We start from the raw sequence: 24,133 nt of genomic DNA on the forward strand, positions 1-24,133 counted from the left end.
CGGTGTCCTAAGAAACTACGCGAGCCACAGCCCAGCAGGACCTCGTGGCGCAACGGTAGCGCGTCTGACTCCAGATCAGAAGGCTGCGTGTTCGAATCACGTCGGGGTCAAGGGTTTTTGTTTTTTCCTCCATATTTTAAACTACTGAATTCTAGAAGCTGCGGTATATTCCCGCCAATTTCCTTGACTATTACAATTAAGTTTTCCTCTTTCAGGTGTTTTGGTAGTAATCTTTTGTTTGCAAGAAGATACGGTTTACTCTATATTGAAGAGCCTCAAGGCTGATGTTTGTATCATTTGGCTTTTTAAAGTGAGGGTTTTTTTGGTCGCTTAACATGCATAATGTGTAAAGAGGTGAATTATTACTGCTGTGCATTAGTGGGCATATCAGTCCACTGGTCATCACATGAAGTGTGCAATATACTGTACAAGCTGTTTTTCCAAACAGTTTTAGGCTGCTTGCCTTTCGAAAGTGAGTACAATAGCATACAAGTTCTAATTTTGAATTATTTACTAATCAAGTGTTTTAGCCCTTACCGTGCCAACACTGTGAACAACCTCACAATGTGTAACTATTATCCCACTTTACAAATGTGGCTGTGGCACACAGGGTTAGTAACCTGCCAAGGGTCACTCAAGATTCTGAACCAGGTGAGTGACTCCGGATCCCTCTTTATAAATGCTTTATAATAAAGGTGGAAACAAACGGTTGAAAGAATGTGCGACTATTGGGCGCAGTGGCTTCCATCTGTAATCCTGTTAGAAATGGATTTATAAGGTTGGGAAAAATCCACACCAAGACAATGGATCACTCAGCAAGGTTAGTTTACTTCCTGCAGGAAGGGGGCAACTCGCCAGCAGTCTTGCCAGGAGAGCACAACTGAACAAGGGGACAGGGACATTTATAACTTTCACAACCTGGCCAGAAGAGCACAACGGAACAAGGAGACAGGGACATTTATAACTTTCACAACCTGGCGCAATCGCCCTACTGCTGTGTGCAGTTTCCATTGGCCGGAAGGGACCTCACATTCTATGCTTGACCCGATTGGCTAAAAACTTGGAAATTTCCTGAATAGATAAGGAGAAAAAACGACAAGGAAGAAGAGGAAGCTAGTTAGAAGAAGGTCAGGAGGGTTTCCAAATAAGGAATGGCATGCACCAGGGTTTGGAGCTTGCCCAGTTCTGTTCAGACATGCCAGAGCGAGTCAAGGTAGCTGACTTAAGACATAGCTGATTTAGAGAATATATATACATGGGTATATGTTTATGCTAATAGCGGATAATGGCCATAGAGCAAGAGATTATTACTCCTTATAATGTAGTCTAAGATAAAAACTTTGAAGAACTTTACCATCTCTCACAAATCCCAACACTTTGGAAGGCCGAGGTGGGAGGATCACAAAGTCAGGAGTTTGAGACCAGCCTGGCCAACATGGTGAAACCTGTTTCTACTGAAAGTACAAAAATTAGCTGGGCATGGTGGTGCACACCTATAATCCCAGCTACCCGAGAGGCTGAGGCAGAAGAATTGCTTGAACTCGGGTGGTAGAGGTTGCAGTGAGTCAAGATCGCACCACTGCACTCTAGCCTGGGTGACAGAGCAAGACTTCCTCTTGGGAAAAAGAAAAAGAAAACAAAGAATGTGCGAAAAGCTGTTGGATTGAGCACTTTTTATGTTCTCACCGATTCATGCAAGTAATGAGTAGTTACCACTTTTAACATTTTTTTTTTTTTTTTTGAGACGTAGATTTTTGCACCTGGCCCACTTTTGACTATTAATCTCTTTAATAGCAGGGAGCAGAGCTCACCCACTCACCTTTGTAAGCTCCAGGACTCTTAGTACTAAATAGTGCCCTACACGTCAGTGTCAAATATTTGTTGAACAAAAAATGAACAAGAATATGAGAAATTAATAGTTTTAGATTTTGACGTCATGTTTTGTAAAAATTCTGAGGTTTTCTGCTTAGTATTTTGTAAACATCAAACACTAATTTCTTTTGATTCAACCTAATGTAGCAGTATACCTGGAAATTATATTTGCACATGACATGGTTTGTTCTTCCCTGTCTTGTTTGGATTAAAATTAGATCATCAGGTCAGGCGCGGTGACTCAGCCCTATAATCCTACCACTTTGGAAGGCCGAGGTGGGGAGATCACAAGATCAGGAGTTCAAGACTACCCTGACCAATACGATGAAACCCTGTCTCTACTAAAAATACAAAAATTAGCTAGGTGTAGTGGCGCAAGCCTGTAGTCCCAGCTGCTCCAGAGGCTGAGGCAGGAGAATTGCTTGAGCCCAGGAGATGGTGGAGGTTGCAGTGAGCCAAGATCACACCACTACACTCCAGCCTAAGTGACAAAGCGAGACTCCATCTCAAAAAAAAAATTAAAAATTAATCATCCATTTCAATGGATATTTATGACTGCCAACTCCAATGAGCCTGATACTGTGCTAAGCACTGAGGATGAGGATACGCTGAGTAAAAATGGGTTTTTTTTGAGCATCAGGAGACAGATACGTTAAGCCACCAAATGCCATAATGTGTTGCGGTAAGTTCATGCTACTTGCTAAGAAACATGGTAAGAACCATGAAAGTAGCATAAACAGAGTGGTATGGGGGAGCTAAAACAGTGGACATTAACTCCACATCGGGTTTTATCAGGCTGTAACAAGGTGATACAACCTGCTCCATCTACATCACAAAAATAGGGTTTTGTCCAAATGAGTTAAAATGCTTGATCCAAGCTAAGATATATGATATGCAGTATATGCAAATGGTGCCAGAGGGAAGAAATGGCTTCTGTTATGAGCTGAATTTCATCTCCCCAACATTCATATGTTGAAGCCCTCACTCCTAGTACCTCAGAATGACCATAAGACATGATTAAGGAAAACTGAGCCCATTAGGGTGGGTCCTAATCCAATCTAACTGGTGTCATACTTATAAGAGGAAATTTAGACACACAGACATCAAGGATGTGTGCACACAGAGGAAAGGCCATGTGAGGACACAGCAAGAGAGCGGCCATCCAAAAGCCAAGGTCTGGGAAGAAACCAACCCTGCTGGCCTCTTGATCTTGGACTTCTAGCCTCAAGATCTCTGAGAAAATAAATATCTGTTTACTTTTATTACGGCAGCCCTAGCAAACGAATAGAGCTTTCGTGAAGAACTACTAGTTCTATAGAATGGCTGGAGAGGAAGAGATATAAAGTTGGAGAAGTAAATAGGAGTCAGCATACAGGACCTGTGTGCCATTACAACTAATTTAGATTTTATTCTGAGGGCAATGCAGAACTATAATTCATGACTGAGACAATCCAACCAGCTTCACAAATACTAAAAAATGGCTAAAAACTGTTCCTGGACCAGCAACCTGGGAATAAGTTAGAAACGAAAATTTTCAGGCCTCATCTCAGACCTACAGACTCAGAACATGGAGTGTGAGGCACAGCAACAAACCTTCCAGGCCATTTTGATGCAAGCTGAAGGTTGAGAACCTCTAGCCTATAAAGCAAGGCAAGACTAGAGGTCCTACTTACTCCACAGGTTAAAAGGATCAAATAAGATAACATACATCAAAATGTTTTCTAAGCTGTTACACATGTCGTTATTAATACTGTTATGGCTCTAAAACTATCACTTCCCAGCTCCCAGATTCTTTCCCAATGCTGGCATATGTAGTTTTTTAGAATGCTCCATCTGATGATTTGCTGTAACTTTGAAGTGACTGCAGATCCAACACTTTTTAACTTAATCTTCTACACATCATGATATAGGATGATACATGGGAAGAGTTTTATAGTAAAGGTGGAAACAAAGAGCTATTAATTGTCAGTACTTGGGAACTGAAACATGGACATGTCTAGAACAGCTCTGTAGATTTGTTCTACTTCACTAAGAAATGTCTGTTCATTTATTCTTCCAAGAGGACTTTCCACTATTACAGAATGCTCTGAGCATTTATTTCACCTGTTTAATAGCCTAGCTTTCCCCTCTGAAATTATTTTAATTGCTTAAGACCTGTGAAAGAAAAACAAATCTCAGTGTTACCAGGGTCCTGATAGACTGCAAAAGAGGGTTCTTGAATCTCACACAAGAAAGAATTCAAGTTACATCCATAAAGTGAAAGCGAATTTATTACGTAAAGGAATAAAGAATGGCTACTCTATAGGCAGAGCAGCCCCAAGGCTGTACCCGGCTTCTTTGGATATTTTTAAAAAATATACACATATCCACAAACTTCCATAAAAGTGTTCCTGGCCAGGCGTGGTGACTCAAGCCTGCAATCCCAGCACTTTGGGAGGTCGAGGCAGGTGGATCACCTGAGGTCAGGAGTTCGAGACCAGCCTGGCCAACATGGTGAAACCCCGTCTCTACTAAAATATTAAAAAATTAGCCAGGTGTAGTGGCACACACCTATAATCCCAGCTACTCAGGAAGCTGAGGCAGGAAAATCACTTGAACCTGGGAGGCAGAGGTGGCAGTGAACCCAGATGGTACCATTACACTGTGGTCTGAGCAACAAAGTGAGTCTCCATCTCAAAAAAAAAAAAAAAAAAGTTGAGGCCAGGCTTGGTGGCTCACGCCTGTAATCCTAGCATTTTGGGAGGCCAAGGTGGGCGGATTGCCTGAGCTCAGGAGTTCAAGACCAACCTGGGCAACATGGTGAAACCCCATCTCTAAAATAAATAAAATTTTTAAAAATTAATTAATTTATTTATTTTTATTTATTATTATTTTTTGAGACGGAGTCGCTCTTGTTACCCAGGCTGGAGTGCAATGGCGTGATCTTGGCTCACCGCAACCTCTGCCTCCTGGGTTCAGGCAATTCTCCTGTCTCAGCCTCCCGAGTAGCTGGGATTACAGACAAGCGCCACCATGCCCAGCTAATTTTTTGTATTTTTAGTAGAGACAGGGTTTCACCATGTTGACCAGGATGGTCTCGATCTGTTGACCTCATGATCCACCCACCTATAAATAAATTTTTTAAATGCATCAATTTTTTTTCAAGTTTTAGCTTCACAGAGAAATATCTTTTCACTATTTCTCAAGGTTTGTGGGCATCAATTCTGTGGTATTTTAAGGATTTTTAAAAATGTTAATACTTGTTTAAACATAAAAGGTAACTTGGCCAGGCGCAGTGGCTCACACCTGTAATCCCAGCACTTTGGGAGGCCGAGGTGGGTGGATCACGAGGTCAAGAGATCAAGACCATCCTGGTCAACATGGTGAAACTCCATCGCTACTAAAAATACAAAAAATTAGCTGGGCACGGTGGCGCGTGCCTGTAATCCCAGCTGCTTAGGAGGCTGAGGGAGAATTGCCTGAACCCAGGAGGTGGAGGTTGCGGTGAGCCGAGATAGTGCCATTGCACTCCAGCCTGGGTAACAAGAGCGAAACTCCGTCTCAAAAAAAAGATAACTTTAAAAATACTTGATCAGTGCAACACAAAAGGCTGGGCATGGTGGCTCATGCCTGTAATCCCAGCATTTGGGGAGGCTGAGGCGGGTGGATTGCTTGAAGCTAGGAGTTCAAGACCAGCCTGGGCAAAACCATTAAACTCCATCTCTACAAAATATACCCAAATTAGCTAGCATGGTGCCCACCTGTAGTTCCAGCTACTAGGGAGGCTGAGATAGAAGGATCTCTTGAGCCTGGGAGGTTGAGGCTGCAGTGAGCCATAACCTCATCAGTGCACAGCAGCCTTGGTGACAGAGTGAGACCCTGTCTCTAAATTAATAAAGACTTTTTTAATTCAGAAAATTTCACAAGGAAATGAGAGTTTTTAGAAGTCTTGATATTCTGACTTTGGTCAGAATGTCCAATAGAGACTAGTGATGCATAAGAAAGGAGATGACGAAAAGAGTCAATATCTTAAGGAAGGTGAGAGCCAGAGTGGTGGAATTTGCTTCTGACAAGACACATCTTTCCACTGAAAAGAAAAATGCAAGAGAAAATGAATGAAGATTTGAAAGTCTGACGTTGAAGCATTCCCCACAGATGGTTTTTATTTTCTGAAGTTGAGGCAAGGTCACCAGCTAAAAATGAGAGGTGAGGAAAAAGGATGTGAGAAATTTGAGAAGTGAACGTATGAATGGTTAATCCAGAGACTGGAATAGCATTGCCAGCCAGTGTTGAGTGCTCCTGAGAGGACTGAGCTCATGAATTAAAACCAGCTAGACTGTTATATGACTGACTGACTTTTCTCCAGCAGCTTTTGCTGTTTGGATGCAAGCAATGAGGAAGATCATCTGGAGCATGGTTTAGTCTACGCAAGGTTGATATTCTTTCAAGCAAAGAAGGAGACAGTGAGACACTGAGATTAGAGATTTGAAAATGTATTTTACAAATATGTATTGATTGGGAGAAAAAAATAAGAAAATGTTTGTTATGACAAGCACTGATTAGGGAATTTAAGGCAGGTGAGTTGCAAAATGATTATATGATGACAAAGGCAGAAGAGTTGAGTTTTTTAAAGTGTGGGGGTTAATAGAGTGGAGGTCTTAATTAGGTAAATGAGAGTACAAAAAATTAGCTGGGAAAAAAGGCTAGTGATTGACAACTGGGAAGCCTGAAATTGAGATTTCAACTGATGACAAGGTTCAGAGTCTGACGCAGAAATGGTTAAGACCGAATAGAGGAACAAATTGTTGGAGATGGAAGAGGTCAGAGGTCTAAGAGGCCAAGCGTTGGTGTTGCATGGGTCACCTACAAGGATGTTGAATTCAGATAGAATGTAGACAAGAGGGACAGTGAGGAAAACCTAGGGCAAGCAGCTCTATAATTTCTGGGAAGTGGCCAGTAGGCTCGTGGATGATGGCAGTAAAGATAGTAGAAGGTGATTTAATCAGAATATATGAACTTCAAATATTTCTGAAGGAGAAAAGAACAGAAGTAGTTTGGAAGTAGTAATTAGGACGAAAGAGACCACCCAACTCAGTGGCCCAACCTCTTAGCCTCAGGGTACACAAAATATGATAAATGTAACCTCAACTTCTGGAGCTCTACAGCAGTAAATCTGCAAGTAACCACCTATAGCTTATGTCCAGGGATAAGAAGAAGAAAGATAATGAAAATGTTTTTGCTCAGGGAACATTAATTTCAGGCATCTAGAATGCAGTTCTTTGTGAATTATATCTTGAATGTTGGCCTGTAGGACATGATATTGTGTATTCAAAACAACTTTTAGACTCAACAGTTTGGTGAGGGATTTTTGGCTTGTTTTTTTGCTTGTGGGGGAAAAAAAGATGAGTTATTGTCTCTAAGGATTAAACTATCTGGAAAATTTCTGGGGAAAATTCCTATGAATAGAGTTCCAATGTTGCATTCCCAGGGGGCTTTGAGACTCTGATATTGTACTCTACACACATAAAACTTAGGTAGAAGAATATTATCTTGAAATATCAGTGATGCCTCCTCCTCTGAGGATCCACTTAAGGGACCTGGCTGCCCAGGTACTGTCATACCATAGGGCAACTGTCCGAGCCTGGAGAACCTGCTATGTATTCCACCTTTGTCAGATAAAATCTAGCCCTGGTGACTCTGACCCTTTTCAGTCGGAACAGCAAAACCTACTTCTTAAAAACCAATAGTACAGTCAAGCTAGAACCAAATCTTCCACTAACAAGCTAACAATTTAACAAGGTAATTTGTTAATTCAAATAGGGTAGAACAGACTCACCAACAGACCCTGCAGAGATGAAGCTCAGGACTTTGTTGCTCCACCCATTATAATGTGAGATTATACTGGAAGAAATAATTGAACTGTGGTAGGCCCATTGCAGATTGGGACAGTCCCACATGCATTAGATGTGCTGGCTTACCAGTCATTGCAAAATCGTGGTCCTTTGCCTCTAAGCTCAGTTTCCCTTCTGAAGATAAAAACATTTGCCTGTGTCCAGGGAAGCTGAGGGGGCAAAAAAACCAAACAACTTTTACAAGGGATCATAAAAATCTACCTAACAACTTGCTAATTAAAACCCAATTTTAGGCCAGGCGCTGTGGCTCCCACTTGTAATCCCGTTACATTGGGAGGCCGAGGTGGGTGGATCACTTGTGATCAGGAGATTGAGACCAGCCTGGCCAACACAGTGAAACCCTGTTTTTACTAAAAATACAAAAATTAGCTGGGCTTGGTGGTGGGCACCTGTAATTCCAGCTACTGGGGAGGTTAAGACAGGAGAATTACTTGAACCTGGGAGGTGGGGGTTGCAGTAAGCTGAGATCGTGCCACTGCACTCCAGCCTGCGCAACAGAACTAGACTCCGTCTCAAAAAAAAAAACCCTAATTTTTTTCAGTACTTTTTAATGGAAACGACTTGACCAAAAATTTGTCACAGAATTTTGAGACCCATTGAAAAAGTTTAATGAGGAAAAAAAACCTGATTTTTAATTTGCATTACTAAGTTTAATACCATTGCTTAATAATACTCAGAGAATACTGAGATTTTTTATAGAGGAATTAAATAATTATCACTAAAAGAAATAATGTCTCCTCAATTTGAACAAATGAGCTTAAATCCTAGGAAACATTTTTAGTGAAGGCATTTGTTTTAAATGTATTCTAACTTAACAGTGTAGAAAGCAACTAAACATTAAAAAAAAATTTAACCAGTTTCTAAAACATAGTTTGGAGCTCAGATTCTGGGGAAATGATTAGGATACCCTAAACCCAAGGTCTCCTTTCCTTTATTTCGTTTTAGTTTTTGAGACGGAGTCTCACTCTACTGCCCAAACTGGAATGTAGTGGCTCAATCTCGGCTGACACCTTCGCTTCCTGGGTTCAAGCGATTCTCCTGCCTCATGAGTAGCTGGGATTACAGGCACGCGCCACCGTGCCCGTCTAATTTTTGTATTTTGAGTAGAGAAGGGGTTTCACCATGCTGGTCAGGCTGGTCTCGAGCTCCTGACCTTGTGATCTGCCTGCCTCAGCCTCCTGGGATTACAAGCGTGAGCCACCGCACCAGGCTTTCCTTTCCAGAACGAAAGCTTCTTTAAACATACATATTTATCAGAAATACAAGTATTTGTCATGAGTGATACAAATTTCCAGGAAAAGATTTTAATTGTAGTAAATTTGTTAGATTCTATCAGGTTTTAACTCAGATCAGTAATATGGGTTTGATTAGGGTTCTAGTCCTAATGATAGGTCACTAGGCTTCCTTTAGGGTTTTGTACCATCTCAGTTATTTTTAATTGACCAGAGAAGGTTCCCAAAGGTTCTGCTTCGTTTTGTTGTTTTAAGATTCTTACGGGTGATGGGATCCACAGCCAGAGATGGCTTTCAACAAAATTGCATGCGTGAATTTGTCTTGAGTCTCAACGCACTGTTCAAATTAAACAATTTAGACATGCCCCAACTGTAAGACCAAGAAGTGAATGGTATAGTACAATTACGTCACAAATTCAAGGGCAATCTAAAGTGCCGGATGGTAGAGGTCTGGCTTCTCCTGGGTTTCTGGAACAAAAGAAGCGTTCGCGAGTCGAGAGAGGAGTGCGTAACTCCCTGCCCTCCCCCTCCCAAAGTAAATCAAATCAAGGCATATGAGTGCCTACAGACAAGCCTCGCTTCTTTTCTTAGCGTTTGGGGAAGGCAAGGCTGTGGGTACTCTTCGGTGCTTCAGTGTCCCGGCAGAAAGAAAGGCCCAGCCAAGGGTCCTCACAGCTGGCGTAGAATTCGGCCCGTTCGTAGGCGATCGACCCCAGAGAGGAAAGCTGCTTCTCAAGCTGGCGGAAGGAGAGGAAACGGCGCACAAAAGCAGTACGATCTGTCCCCTTATCGGCGTCTAAGGCGAAGGGTGGAGAAAATGAAAACAGAAGCGGGCCGGGTGCCTCGGCTCCCGCCCCAGCGCCTTTTAAACTGCGTTTCTACCTCCTCTCGCTCAGCGCGGCGGCTAATGGAACCCGCGCGAGCCCTCCCGCCAATCAGCGCCGCGCTTCCTCCCGTCGCCTGCCAATGGCGGCGCGCGTTCTTGGGGCGTGGGCGAAGCAGGCTGCTCGCCTCCTGCCTGTAGTGTGTGGGCTGGGGTTGGTGCGGGCTTCCAGCTTGGCCGCACTTGGTCCCTAGTTCGGCTCCGGGGGCTTTTGTGTCCGGGTCTGGCTTGGCCTTGTGTCCGTGAGTTTTTGCTCCTCTCCGCGGCGTTCCTCCCGGGCAGGAGCCGTGAGGCTCGGAGGCAACACCGCGGCCCCCGACCAGGAGCAAGCGCGCCAGCTTGAGCGGCGGCGGCGAAGACTGCGGGGAGGGGGCTTCGCAGATCCCCGAGATGCCGGAGTTCCTGGAAGACCCCTCGGTCCTGACGAAAGAGAAGTTGAAGAGTGAGTTGGTTGCCAACAATGTGACGCTGCCGGCCGGGGAGCAGCGCAAAGACGTGTACGTCCAGCTCTACCTGCAGCACCTGACGGCGCGCAACCGGCCGCCGCTCGCCGCCGGCGCCAACAGCAAGGGGTCCCCGGACTTCTCCAGTGACGAGGAGCGCGAGCCCACCCCGGTCCTCGGCTCTGGGGCCGGCGCCGCGGGCCGGAGCCGGGCCGCCGTTGGCAGGGTAAGGACGTGGGGATGGGGCCACAAAGGCGAGCGTTTGGTGGTTGCCGCGCGCGCTCGCCGCCCGCCGCAGCCCCTCCCTCCCGAGCGTCCCTTCGGGCCTCCCAGGTGCGGTGCTGTCCCTGCGTCCCCTCGCGCCGCCCCTTCCGCGCTTGGCTGCAGGCGCCGGAGCGGAGAAGTCAGAAGTTGGGGCCGCGGCATTCGCGTTCTTTGACCTGTGGTCTGGGAGGTGTGGAGTTGCGTTGGCGGCGGTTGTTTTGCACGCGGGTGGTGGGGTCCCCGCGCTGGCGATGTCGCGTCCGTCGACCACCAGCCGCCGGCAGCGGGCGTTTAGACGAGGACTTACGTGCCCTTTCGAAAGCTCACGAGGGGTGGCCCCAAAATGCGATAGGTTAAGTTCGAGCATTTTCCCGCTTTATTAACTGAAATGACTCGCAACAGAGTCTCAGAGCGCTCCCTGGAGGGCAACTGATGACACACTAATTTCTAACCAAAATTTGAAATGAGAAAATTCCCGCCTTTTTATACTTTTGCGTATGGAGGGCTTTTTGAACCGTTTATGTTTTCTAGTTTGTCTTAATCTTTCCTTGCAACAGGCCATCTTTTGGCGGGACAACTTCACGCCAAATTAAAATAAGCATTTTAAACTACATTTTTAAGCACCTATCATAAATATTTAAAAATCTAAGTAAATTAAAAATCACTCACAGTTTGGATTGAGTTTTCCCCCGTATTGGTAAATTTTGCTTGAGGAAAGGAAAGACTTAGGATTCAGGAAAATTTTATTTCATGACATTCTGGTGTATCGATATTGCAATTTGGAATGTCTGATCCCAGTTAAATCTCAAATCGGCTCTAGCAAAGCGTGTTTTGTTTGAGAGTAGTGTGCTTTTTGTTCTGTGGATTTTAAAATGCTTTTTGTGGGTTTGCTTATGCCTGCCGAGTTACAGGGCTTCACATCGTAATAGGATGAAGCTAAACCTAGTAATGGGTGTAACTTAAGCCTTGTAAGACAGTGAATGTGGTGTTTGAAGTTGTTATTGATCACTAGTGTAAACCAAAATTACTCCTTCCTTCAAAGTTTGCAACACTTTGGTTTTTAAAGAACCTGTCTAATGTGTTTTCTTGGCTACTCAGGCGGAAATAAAAGACAAATGTAATAGACACATGTAAATTTAATTGAAAATCTTAGCCTGGGCTTTAGAGAAGTTGAAAGTTTTAACGTCTTGAGTACCGTGTCTCAAATGGTAGTGCCAAATATATGTTGGACGAATAAAAGACCAATCACACCTTACTGTTTCTGATATCTTGTTTTATGGGAAGCTACTTTTATTAATAATAAATAAACTTACTTTTGAAATAAAGCGTACCCGCTTACCCATTATGTCGCCCTGCTCTGAAAAAGAAAGTATTTAAACCCTTTCAGTAAAGGCCGGGCGCCGTGGCTCACACCTGTAATCCCAGCACTTTGGTGGAAGGCCGAGGCGGGTGGGTTACGAGGTCAGCAGTTCGAGACGAGCCTGACCAACATGGTGAAACCCTATCTATACCACAAATACAAAAATTACCCAGGCTTGGACTCGTGCCTGTAATCCCGGTAACTTGGGAAGGTGAGGCAGGAGAATCCTTGAACCCGGGAGGCGGAGGTTGTGGTGAGCCGAGATCGCTCCACTGCACTACAGCCTCGGCGACAGTGAGACTCTTGTCTCAAAAAAAAACTCTTTCAGTAATAATTTGGTTGAAAAAATCCGCACAGTTGAGAAAAAACCTAGTTCTTCTCTAAAACCCTGTGTTGGTCCTCTGTGCAAATGTCTTAAAACGTGAAGTTTTTTGTTCTATGCTTATAATAGAATTGCTGGTTATTTGCTTATTTTTAGGCAGGATCTCTCGCTCTGCCTCCCAGGCGGGAGTGCAGGGGTGTGATAGCTCACTGCAGCCCCAAATTCCTGGGCTCAGGAGATCCTCCTGCCTAAGCTTCCCTGAGTAGCAAGGGCCATGGGGCATGTGCTACTGATCTTTTTTTTCTTTCTTTCTTTCTTTTTTTTTTTTTTTTTTTTTAAGACGGGGCTTTCTGTGTTGTCCAGGCTGGTCTACAACTCTTGGCGTCAAGCAATCCTGCCTCAGCCTTGGTTCCTATTTATTTTAGGGACGATTACTTTTACAAGGCAACAACCGTCTCAGTTTTCATGTTTTTCTATCAGCCACTTGGTAAAAGATTTACTTCCCGATCTATCTAGTGTTCTTTGGGGGGTAAGAAGACTAAATGTAAAAATTTTTAAATTCAGATTATCCAGCAATTTTGAGTTCCTACCATGTGTTCTTGACTACTGGATTTAACTTTGGGGATTTTAAAAAATGAATTGTGTTTATTTACTCATATATCCAATTCATATGTTAATTGAAGTTGGTAAGCACCCTGTAAATAAGTTGTGAATAAAAGGAAGTAATTTTTGTTGTTGTTTTGGGGGTTTTTTTGTTTAGTTTTAATTTTTCTCTGACTGATTTACAAAGAATGTTTTGTGTTGAGACCGGATCTCTGTCCCTCCAGTTGGAGTGCAGTGGCGTGATCTTGGCTCACTGCAACCTCTGCCTCCTGGGTTCAAATGATTCTCCTGTCTCGGCCTCCCAAGTAGCTGGGATTACAGGCGTGAGCCATCACGCCCAGCTAATTTTTGTGTTTTTAGTAGAGCTGGGTTTTTACCATGTTGGTCAGGCTCGTCTCAAACTCCTAACCTCAGGTGATCTGCCTGCCTCAGCCTCCCACAGTGCTGGGATTATAGGCGTGAGCTACCTCACCCGGCTCCCTGAAGTATTTAAAACTCAGAGGTGGCTGGTCAAGGTGCCTCAATCCTATAATCCCTACACTTTGTGAGGCCTAGGCCGGTGGATCACTTGAGGTCGGGAGTTCAAGACCAACCTGGCCAACATAATGAAACCTCGTCTCTACTAAAAATACAAAAATTTAGCTGGGCATGGTGGCCAAGTGCTTGTAATCCCAGCTACTTGGGAGGCCTGAGGCAGATGAATCACTTGAACCCTGGAGGCAGAGGTTGCGGTGAGCTGAGATTGTGCCATTGCACACCTAAGCAACAAGAGTGAAACTCCGTCTCAAAAAAAAAAAACTCAGATGTCTACCCTTGACTGGGCTTAATATTAGAGCCAACAAAAGAAAAAATATTTGTAGTCAGTAGCATCATTTTCTGTTTTAAAGTACATTAAGTATAAGTGAGTTATAATTACGAATCTGGTCAATGTTTTTATCAGGCATAGGAAAAAATAATTTTGAATTTACAAAGAATCTTAGGACATTTGTGATAATTTATGTATAAAATTATTCTTCACCTGGGTGTGGTGGCTAATCCTAGTACTTTGGGAGGCTAAGGTGGACAGATCACCTGAGGTCAGGGGTTCAAGACCAGCCTGGGCACAATGGCAGGTGCCTGTAATCCCAGCTACTTGGGAGACTGAGATGGGGGAATCGCTCGAACCCTGGAGATGGTGGTTGCAGTGAGCGAAGACTACCCCACTGCACTCCAGCCTGGGCAGCTTAGCAAGACTCCATCTCAAAAAAAAAAAAAAAAATATATATATATATATATATATATTCTTCATGTCAGATTCCTCTTATATATACTATGTTTTATGTTTTGGTCATTTTAGCCCCATATAAAAATAATACCAAGTCATATTTCTTAAAGAATCTTTATAATCTGCATAATGGGATGGCAAAATAGAAAAAAAGATGTTTATAATATAGGAGAAAGCCAAATTATGTTTGAGAGTTGCAGATAAGGCAGATTTTTAACATTTTAAGACAAATCAAACATCAGTGTGGATTTGGCCAAGATTAAATATTTGCATAACATACACCTTCTATTTAATCATGGGTTTATGAGGAATATTTTTAATTACAAAAGAAATTGTTTCATTTCAGCCTCTATCATAGACTCTTGAGTTCACTCAGTATAACATGAGAAAACTTTGCACGTTAAAAGTTTTGCTTTGATTTCGTTTTCTTATTTCTAAGCTTTTTATTTTATGCATCTAGGTACCAGTATTTTTAGGTGTTAGATTTGTGGACACAAAAATACACATTTACAGAGTTGGCAGTTTGCTTTTTTGTTCTAAGGGGCAGAGCATGAAGGCACAGCTGTTTGAATCTGGTGGAGCATAATATTCTTGAATGATCTGTTCTGGTGAATTATGAGTGTGTGTTTGGGTGGGGTTTTTTTTTTTTTGTTTTTGGTGTTTTTTTGTTTTTTTTTTTGAGATGGAGTTTCACTCTTGTTACCCAGGCTGGAGTGCAATGGCGCGATCTTGGCTCACTGCAACCTCTGCCTCCTGGGTTCAGGCAGTTCTCCTGCCTCAGCCTCCCGAGTAGCTGGGACTACAGGCACGCACCACCATGCCCGGCTAATTTTTTGTATTTTTAGTAGAGACGGGGGTTTCACCATGTTGACCAGGATGGTCTCGGCCTCCCAAAGTGCTGGGATTACAGACATGAGCCACCACGCCCGGCCCGGGTTTTGGGTGTTTTTTTTTTTTTTTGAGATGGAGTTGAGCTCTGTCACCCAGGCTGGAGTTCAGTGGTGGTATGATACCGGCTCACTGCAACCTTCCACCTTCCAGGTTCAAGCGATTTTCCTGCCTCAGTCTCCTGAGTAGCTGGGATTACAGGTGAGTGCCACCATGCCTGGCCAATTTTTGGATTTATAGCTGGGATTACAGGTCCACACCATCACAGCCGGCTAATTTTTTTTTTTTTTTTTTTTTTGTATTTTTATTAGAGACGAGGTTTCTTCATGTTGGTCAGGCTGGCCTTAAACTCCTGACCTAAGGTGATCTGCCTGCCTCGGCCTCCCAAATATTTTTAGAATTTTATTTATAATTCAAGACCAGGCTCATCTTGAACTCCTGGCTTCAAGGGATCCACCCACTTGGGCCTCCCAAAGCGTTGGGATTGTAGGTGTGAGCTACTGCTCCTGGCCACATTATGAATTCTCAGTAGGAAATATTTGAAGACTTGGAAAAGAACAATAAAAAGTAGGCTGCCAATAAGAAATGTTAATTAAATCACAAATTGACCATGACTGTTACAATAAAATGTTAAGTGTGCAGACTTGTGAATCATAGAGTTAATACATTCAAATTCCAGATCTGCCATTTATTCATATGACCCTGAACAGTGTCTTAATCTAAGATCTTCCATTTTCACCTGTAATGGAGAAATAATCTAATAGCAATACCTACTTAGTCAGATTGAGGATTACATGCAGTTGCATATGTGAAGTGTCTAGTGCTCAGTAATTAATACCTATTACAACAAATGATTTCTGAATTTTTGTCTTTAATGTCAGGTCAATACAGTGCAAAGTTACTAAAATATAATTTTGGGAAGCCAATAACATGGATATATGAAAGTAATGTGTATATTATAGCATGCAGATATCCTGAGTTAGTGAAGCGCATGCTTGAACCTCAGTTTTCTAAATTGTCAGGTGGGGATATTAGTATCTTATTCCATAGAGTATTTTAGGATTCTGTAAGTTAATATACCTGGAACACAACTTAGTATATAATAAGTGCTCAATAGAATCTGTTACAATACTGTTACAGTCCAGCATCTTTGATACTAGAGGTAGAGATTAAAGGAGTTAGAGTAGCTCATGGGTGGTATCAAAGAACTCTTGGGGTGTATGGGTATGTGTGTGGTGTTTGTTTGTTGAGATGGAGTCTCTGTCACCCAGGCTGGAGTGCAGTAGCATGATCTCAGCTCACTGCAACCTCTGCTTCCCGGGTTCAAGCAATTCTTCTGCCTCAGCCTCCTGAGTACTTGGGACTACAGGCTCATGCCACTATGTCCAGCTAATTTTTGTTTTTTTTTTTTTTTGGTAGAGAGGGGATTTTACCATATTGGCAAGGCTGGTCTCGAACTCCTGACCTCATGATCTGCTCACCTCAGCCTCCCAGAGTGCTGGGATTACAGGTGTTTTTATCCTTATTAAATTAGAGATTTATAAAATGACATTACTTTTCTGGAATTTTTTCCTGACAGATTAAAAATCACATATTTGGCCAGGCACAGAGGCTCACACCTGTAATCCCAGCACTTTGGGCTGGCAGGTGGATCACCTGAGGTCAGGAATTCGAGACCAGCCTGGCCAACATGATGAAACCCATTTGCCGAGGCAGGTGGATCACCTGAGGTCAGGAATTCGAGACCAGCCTGGCCAACATGATGAAACCCTGTCTCTACTAAAAATACAAAACTTTACCAGGCATGGTGGTGTGCACCTGTAATCCCAGCTACTTGGGAGGCTGAGGCAGGAGAAATGCTTGAACGCGGGAGGCAGAAGGTTACGATGAGTCAAGATGGCACCACTGCACTCCATCCAGCCTGCGTGACAAAGCAAGACTCTGCCTTTATAAAAAAATTTTTTAAAAAAGACATAAGATATTTTTTGAGATGGAGTCTCGCTCTATCGCCTTGGCTCACTGCAACTTCTACCTCCTGGGTTCCAGTGATTCTCCTGTCTCAACCTCCTAAGTAGCTGGGATTATAGGTATGCATCACCACACCTAGGTAATTTTTGTATTTTTAATAGAGACAGGGTTTCACCATGTTGGCCAACCTGGTCTCAAACTCCTGACCACAAGTGATCCGCCTGCCTTGGCCTCCCAAAGTGCTGAGATTATAGGCATGAGCCACCTCGCCCATCTCCGAGAGATTTCTTGGAAATCTCTCGGGCACGTATGAAAAGTTGGAATTTCCTGGATGTTTTGTTGATAGTAAATTTGAACATTCTGTGGTAGCGTGGATTATGTACAAATAATTTGAACTTGATTGATTGTTTTTTCATATTTTACTTTTATTTTAAGCATTATTTAGTTTCTCTATACTACCGGACTGTACTTTTTGGAAAGTTCGACTAAGTCAGTAACAAAGGATTGAGTTTGTTTGATTAAATCTTTTCTTGAAAGAAGTAAGTCTTAGAACTTTTAGATTATAGGCAACTATTTGGATATTATGGTGTGGGTTGCTTCCAGATTTGAGCCTGGCAGTTCTAGGTTAGTGCAATGTTAGGTGAATTAAAAGCCTGCTGAAAGTACCCTCACTGTAACTCTCCATAGCCATCTTTTTATTAAAGATTTTTCTTGAGTTAACATAATTATTCTTATGAGCAACTATCTTTTTGGTGAGGGTTTTTTGGCTTCTGATTATAGAATGATTAGCAATTAACAGCTTTTAAAAAAAGAATTTCTCATAGCTTGCTTTATTTGAAGTATTTCAGGCCGGGTGCGGTGGCTCACGCCTGTAATCCTAGTCATTTGAGAGGCTGAGGCAGGCATATAATTTGAGGTCCAGAGTTAGAGACCATCCTGGCCAACATGCTGAAACCCCATCACTACTAAAAATACAAAAATTAGCTGGGCGTGTGGTGCACACTTGTAATCCCAGCTACTCTGGAGGCTGAGGCAGGGGAATTGCCTGAACCCGGGATGGAGAGGTTTCAGTGAGCCAAGATTTGTGCCACGGCACTCCAGCCTGGACAAGAATGAGACATAGTCTCAAAAAAAAAAAAAAAAGATTTGAGGCTGACAGTTTTAGATCAGAGTATTTTTATTTGTTAAAAACAGGGATTATAGTACATAGCCAAATAATGCCTGATTTTCCCCCCACTAATATTACTGGAAAGTGAGCATTCCATACAACTTGAGAATTTTAGCCTTTTTCATACAATTCTCTTTGATGTTGTAATTCTTTTAACAGCCATTTTTTGTTCAGTACTCTGTTTTTGCTGAGGGCACTGACCCATTTGTCAGGTTGTTTGCCACAGCCTTAAAAGGTATCCATACTTTTGCTTCCTTTTTACTTGTTCAACCTTGGAAATTTAGTTTTCCCAGTAAATACTGCCGTTGTATAAATTAATTTTAAAACTTTAAAAATTTCTCTCAAAGTTTGTTTCATGTTATTTTGATTATTTTTAGTAAACTGATGGTACAGAAGTGAGTCTGGTGACTAAACTGTCACAGATGATAATGTAACCATGAAGTCTGTCAGATTTCTTCCTGGTCATAAACTAGCTACTAAAATAACTATGTTTACAGTCCTCTCTCCTATCCTGGGGGTGGAGATTGGTTACAGGACCCGGCCATGGTTATCAAACTCTGGGGATGCTTCAGTAAGTCCCTTAATATAAAGTGGGGATGACACACATCCTCCCATATACTTCAGATCATCTGTAGATTACTTATAATGCCAAATACAATGTAAGTGCTATGTAAATAGTTGTTATACTGTATTTTTTATTTGTATTTTTATTGTTGTATTGTCATCCCCCCACGCCCACCCCCGAGTATTTTTGATCTGTGATTGGTTGAATTCACAAATGTAGTGAAACTCCTTGTAACATTTTAGTAGCTAGTTGTTATCCCTTGCCATCAGAGTTATATGCTTTAAGAAATGAAATATAATTTTTGGTTACTTAAGCTGTGTGCGATGGCTTACACCTGTAATCCTAGCACTTTGGAAGGCCTAGGTGGGGTGATCACTTGAGTCTAGGAGTTCAAGACCAGCCTAGGCAACATGGCAGAATACTCATCTCTACAAAAAAAAAAAAAAAGCAGCAGCCAGGGTTGGTGGTGTGCACCTGTGGTCTCAGCTATTTGGGAGACAGAGGTGAGAGGTGAGGGTTGCAGTGAGCTGAGATGGTGCCACTGCACTCCAGCCTGGGCGACAGAGGGAGACTATCTCCAAAAAAAAAAAGGAAACAAGGAAAAAATAGTTATTGAAAAGAAAATGTTATCTAAAGTCAGTTAGTTTTACTTTTATTTGCTCTTTTAGATTTTTGATGTCATTACTACCTCTTTTAGATAAGTAATCCAAATGGACTACTTTTAACAATAATGTCTTTAAAATTTAAGTTACTTGCTTGTCTATTAGGTTTGTATGATTACAGTTCAACTTAGAAAATATTTTCCAATAATGAATTGCTCTTAATTTAATTAAATTGCCAAGGCCTAATATTACTATAAACCAACTTGGTGGTGAATTGTATGTTTGTTATCCAGTGTTGTTATCTAATACGTGGACGATTTTTAATTCATGTGGAAATGATTACTGAACTTTGTTTACAGAAAGCCACAAAGAAAACTGATAAACCCAGACAGGATGATAAAGATGATCTAGATGTAACAGAGCTAACTAATGAAGACCTTTTGGATCAGCTTGTGAAATACGGAGTGAATCCTGGTCCTATTGTGGGTAAGTTGATAAAATTTCAAATACAGTGTCTTTTCTCTGAAGTGAGACCCCAAATTATTTTCTCCTTTCACTTAGCAGTTTCTTTAGGTTCTAAGGACTGGTTTGTCATTAATCATTTGTATTAGCAGAACCTATCTATCTATCTATATTTTTATATATATATATATTTTTTTTTTTTTTTTTTTCTGTTTTTGACATAGTCTTGCTTTGTCTCCCAGGCTGGAGTGCAGTGGCGTGATCTCTGCTCACTGCAGCCTCCGCCTCCTAGGTTCAAGCGATTCTCCTGTCTCTGCCTCCCAAGTAGCTGGGACTAAATGCGCATGCCACCACGTCTGGCTAATTGCTTTTGTATTTTTAGTAGAGACAGTTTCACCATATTGGTCACGCTGGTCTCAAACTCTTGACCTCAGGTGATCCACTGGCCAAGGCCTCCCAAAGTGCTGGGATTACAGGCATGAGCCACCACACCTGGCCACCTGTGTTTCTTTAAATGAGTGAAATAAAATGAGAGGATTGAGTTGGATAATCTCCAGAATTACTTCTGTTGTTAAGATTTTGTTGTTTTTTGTTTGAAACAGAGTTTCACTTCAGTTGCCCAGACTGGAGTGCAGTGGCATGATCTCGGCTTATGGCAACCTCCTGGGTTCTAGCAGTTCTTCTGCCTCAGCCTCTCAAGTCGCTGGGATTTTAGGCATGCACCATCACACCCACCTAATTTTGTATTTTTAGTAGAGACGAGGTTTCTCCATGTTGGGCAGGCTTGTCTTGAACTCCCGACCTCAGGTGATCCACCCATCTCAGCCTCCCAAAGTGCTGGAATTACAGGTGTGAGCCACTGTGCCCAGCTGTTGAGATTGTTTTATATGATGCTGATATCATACTTCTGCTGAGACATGGGTCTTATATGACAGTTGAGGAAAATCTGAGGTAACATAGCTGGCCAACTTTGTGCGAATAAATGAGTTAGTGGCTCGGCGCAGTAGATCACACCTGTAATCCCAACACTTTGGGAGGCCGAGATGGGAGGATTGCTTGTGCCCAGGGTTTCAAGACCAGCATGAGCAACATAGGAAGACCTCATCTCTACAGAAAATTTTTAAATTAGCAGTGTGTGGTGCCACAATTCTGTTGTCCCAGCTACTCAGGAGGCTGAGGCAGGAGGATTGCTTGAGCCCCCCACCCCGGGGCCAGGGGTGGGGGGTTGTCAAGGTTGCAGTGAGCCATGATGGCTATTGTACTCCAGCCACAGAAGTGAAGCAAGACCCACTTTCTCAAAAAAAAAAAAAAAAGATGACTGACTTGTTAATGCCGTTATTAAATTCCTAGCCTTAGTATCTTTTTTTTTTTCCTCTCTGAGACAGTTTGCTCTTCTCACCCAGGCTGGAGTGCAATGACACGATCTCAGTTCACTGCAACCTCTGCCTCCTGGGTTCAAGCAAGTCTCCTGCCTCAGCCTCCCAAGTAGCTGAGATCACAGGCATGTGCCGCCATGCCCAGCTAATTTTTTGTATTTTTAGTAGAGACGTGGTTTCACCATGCTGGCCGGGCTGGTCTTGAACTCCTGACCTCATGATCCGCCCGCCTCAGCCTCCCAAAGTGTTGGAATTACAGGCATATGCCACCATGTCTGGTCTGTTTTGATATTTTTTCTTTTCTTTTTTGGAAACAAGGTCTTGCTCTGTTGCTCACTCTAGACTGCAGTGGCATAGTCACAACTTGATGCAGCCTCAACCTGCTGGGCTCAAGTAATCCCACCTCAGCCTCCCAAGTAGTTGGGAACACAGGCATGTGCCACTACACGTAAATAATTTTTGTATTTTTTGTAGGAATGTATTTTTTGTCACCATATTGCCCAGGCTGGTCTTGAACTCCTAGGCTCAAGCAGTCCTCCCACCTAGGCCTTCCTAAATCCTAGGTGTTTTTGGCATGAGCTACTGCATCTGCTCTTGATAGTCTTAAAGTTACATAAAATTGTGAACACTAGAGATTTGGTAGGTTTTGCTATAGGTGTAGTTGCAAATAAAGATTTAGAATATTTTGTTTTAATGTATACACTGCTTCCACATAATAGTAAGCCTATTTGTGTACAGTTAGTTATCAATGGATATCCATCAAACTCTTAACATTTTTTAATTTAAAATTCTAAAAGGGCCTGGGCATGGTAGGTCATGCCTATAGTCCCAGCTCCTTGAGAGGCCAAGGCAGTGGAATTGCTTGAGCTCAGGAGTTGAAGAGCAGCCTGGGCAACATAGTGAATCCTCGTCTCTATCAAAAAAAAAAAAATTAGCCAGGCATGGTGGTGCATACTTGTAGTCCCAGCTACTCAGGAGGCAGAGGTGGGAGGATTGCTTAAGCCCACAAGTTCAAGGTTGTAATTAGCTATGATTGCATCACTGCACTGCAGCTTGGGAAACAGCTAGACCCTGTCAGAAAAAAAAAATTTCAGAAGGGAGACTGAAAAATGTGTGTTTATAATATCAGCATACATTAAATTACATGTTGGTGTATCACCTGTTCATCTTAAGGCTACTTATATTACATTTCTGGACACATATTACTTCTAAAAACAATACTCATTGTTATTTTGCTCATCCTTCAGAAGTTAAAGAAAGACTCACAGCTAGTGTAAAACAAAATAAAATCTATTTTGGTTTTAAACTGTCATTGCTGTTGGAATTTATGATCAATTTTGCTTTCTGATATGTGTTTTCCATGAAAGGTCATTTTAACTGCAAAGTTGTATATTTAAATGTGATTTATAGAACTTTTCCCTATAACTGAATGGCTAATTACAGGCATATTGATATCTTAGAGTTATGGAAGTTTAATCATAGTTATTCTTCATAGATGTACAATCTCCTTATATGTTATCTTGCTACGTTGGTGAGTACTATTACACAGTAATGGAGAAAATACACAAGTTTAAGACTTTAGTCAAAAATAGCTATATATGGCTCTTTAGTAGGTCATCTACAGTAAGGCCTGTGTTCATCTACTATGTATTGCATGCTATTAAAAGAAATGTCGTTTCTCAGAAAAACACCTGTTGTAGAAAAGAGTTCATTATATAGTTGTGGGTACGTGTTTATTTATTCTTTTTTTTTTTTTGGAGATGGAGTTTCACTCTTGTTGCCCAGGCTGTAATGCAGTGCTGCAGTCTCCGCTCACTGCAACCTCTGCCTCCTGGAGCAGTTCTCCTGCCTCAGCCTGCTGAGTAGCTGGGATTACAGGTGCCCACCACCAGGCTTGGCTAATTTTCTGTATTATTAGTAGAGACGGGGTTTCACCGCTTTGGTCAGGCTAGTCTCGAACTTCTGGCCTCAGGTAATCCACGGGGCCCAGCCTTTTCAGCCTTTTTTTTTTTCCTTTTGAGACAGTGTCTCACTCCCTCGTCTGGGCTGGAGTTCAGTGGTGCGATCTTGGCTCACTGCTCCTTCTACCTCTAGGTTCAAGTAATTCTCCTGTCTCAGCCTCCCAAGTAGCTGGGATTACAGATGTGTGCCACGCCACCTGGCTAATTTTTGCATTTTTAGTAGAGATGCAGTTTCACCATGTTGGACAGGCTGGTCTCAAACTCCTGACCTCAAGTGATACACACCTGCGTCAGCCTCCAGAGTGCCAGGATTACAGTCATGAGTCACTGTGTCTGGCCACATTATATAGTGTTTTTAAGAATTTGAGTTTAGAAAAGGAAAAGGTGAAAATAAACTTAAAATGTTGCTGAAGATATTGTCCGAGCTGCACCCTAAATGAGACAATACAAGTACTAAAGCAAGTTCTGCTTTAACTCAGGAACAACCAGGAAGCTATATGAGAAGAAGCTTTTGAAACTGAGGGAACAAGGAACAGAATCAAGATCTTCTACTCCTCTGCCAACAGTTTCTTCTTCAGCAGAAAGTACAAGGCAGAATGGAAGTAATGATTCTGACAGATATAGTGACAATGAAGAAGGTAAAATTTTAAATGATTTGATCAAATGTATGTAATTTTTTCACACAAAATGCAGTGACCATGAAGAAGGTAAAATTTAAAACAATATTGACAAGATATACAATTTTTATTAATGTCATTAGGATAATTTTGTTAGTAATTTGATTTAAATACTTTTTATTGAGAAATCTAAGAAACAACATAGTACAAATTTCTAATTTTCCATCACCTCAAATTGCCAGTTAGCTTATCTTTTTTGCTTCAAATCTCATTTTTCTTTTTTTTCCCCATTTTTCTGAGAGAATAAAGTATTACAAGTAAAGGCAAAGTTTCTTGTACTTACCTGTACCAGTTGCCTCCACAGAAGTGTAACTACTGTTATCAATTAGATG

General features: G+C 42.2%; 1 protein-coding gene and 1 non-coding gene across 5 annotated transcripts in view; both read left to right on the forward strand.

Annotated features, from left to right (window-relative positions):
- The first annotated feature begins 38 nt into the window (after window positions 1–38).
- Window positions 39–110, forward strand: TRNAW-CCA (transfer RNA tryptophan (anticodon CCA)). The gene has a single exon. It is a non-coding gene; the product is annotated as a tRNA-Trp (tRNA).
- Window positions 111–10,004: 9,894 nt separating this feature from the next.
- TMPO (thymopoietin) overlaps window positions 10,005–24,133 on the forward strand; it is a 33,081-nt gene continuing 18,952 nt past the window's right edge. For all 4 annotated transcript variants that reach the window (XM_002752893.7, XM_035257358.3, XM_003733825.6 and 1 more), the window contains exons 1-3: window positions 10,005–10,547; window positions 19,685–19,811; window positions 23,604–23,762. In XM_002752893.7, the coding sequence (XP_002752939.2) occupies window positions 10,269–10,547; window positions 19,685–19,811; window positions 23,604–23,762 (565 nt within the window). In that variant the 5' untranslated portion in view covers window positions 10,005–10,268. The remainder of the gene's footprint in view (window positions 10,548–19,684; window positions 19,812–23,603; window positions 23,763–24,133) is intronic.

The sequence above is a fragment of the Callithrix jacchus genome, chromosome 9 (genome assembly GCF_049354715.1).
Source record: "Callithrix jacchus isolate 240 chromosome 9, calJac240_pri, whole genome shotgun sequence".
NCBI classification, from domain to species: Eukaryota; Metazoa; Chordata; class Mammalia; order Primates; family Cebidae; genus Callithrix; species Callithrix jacchus.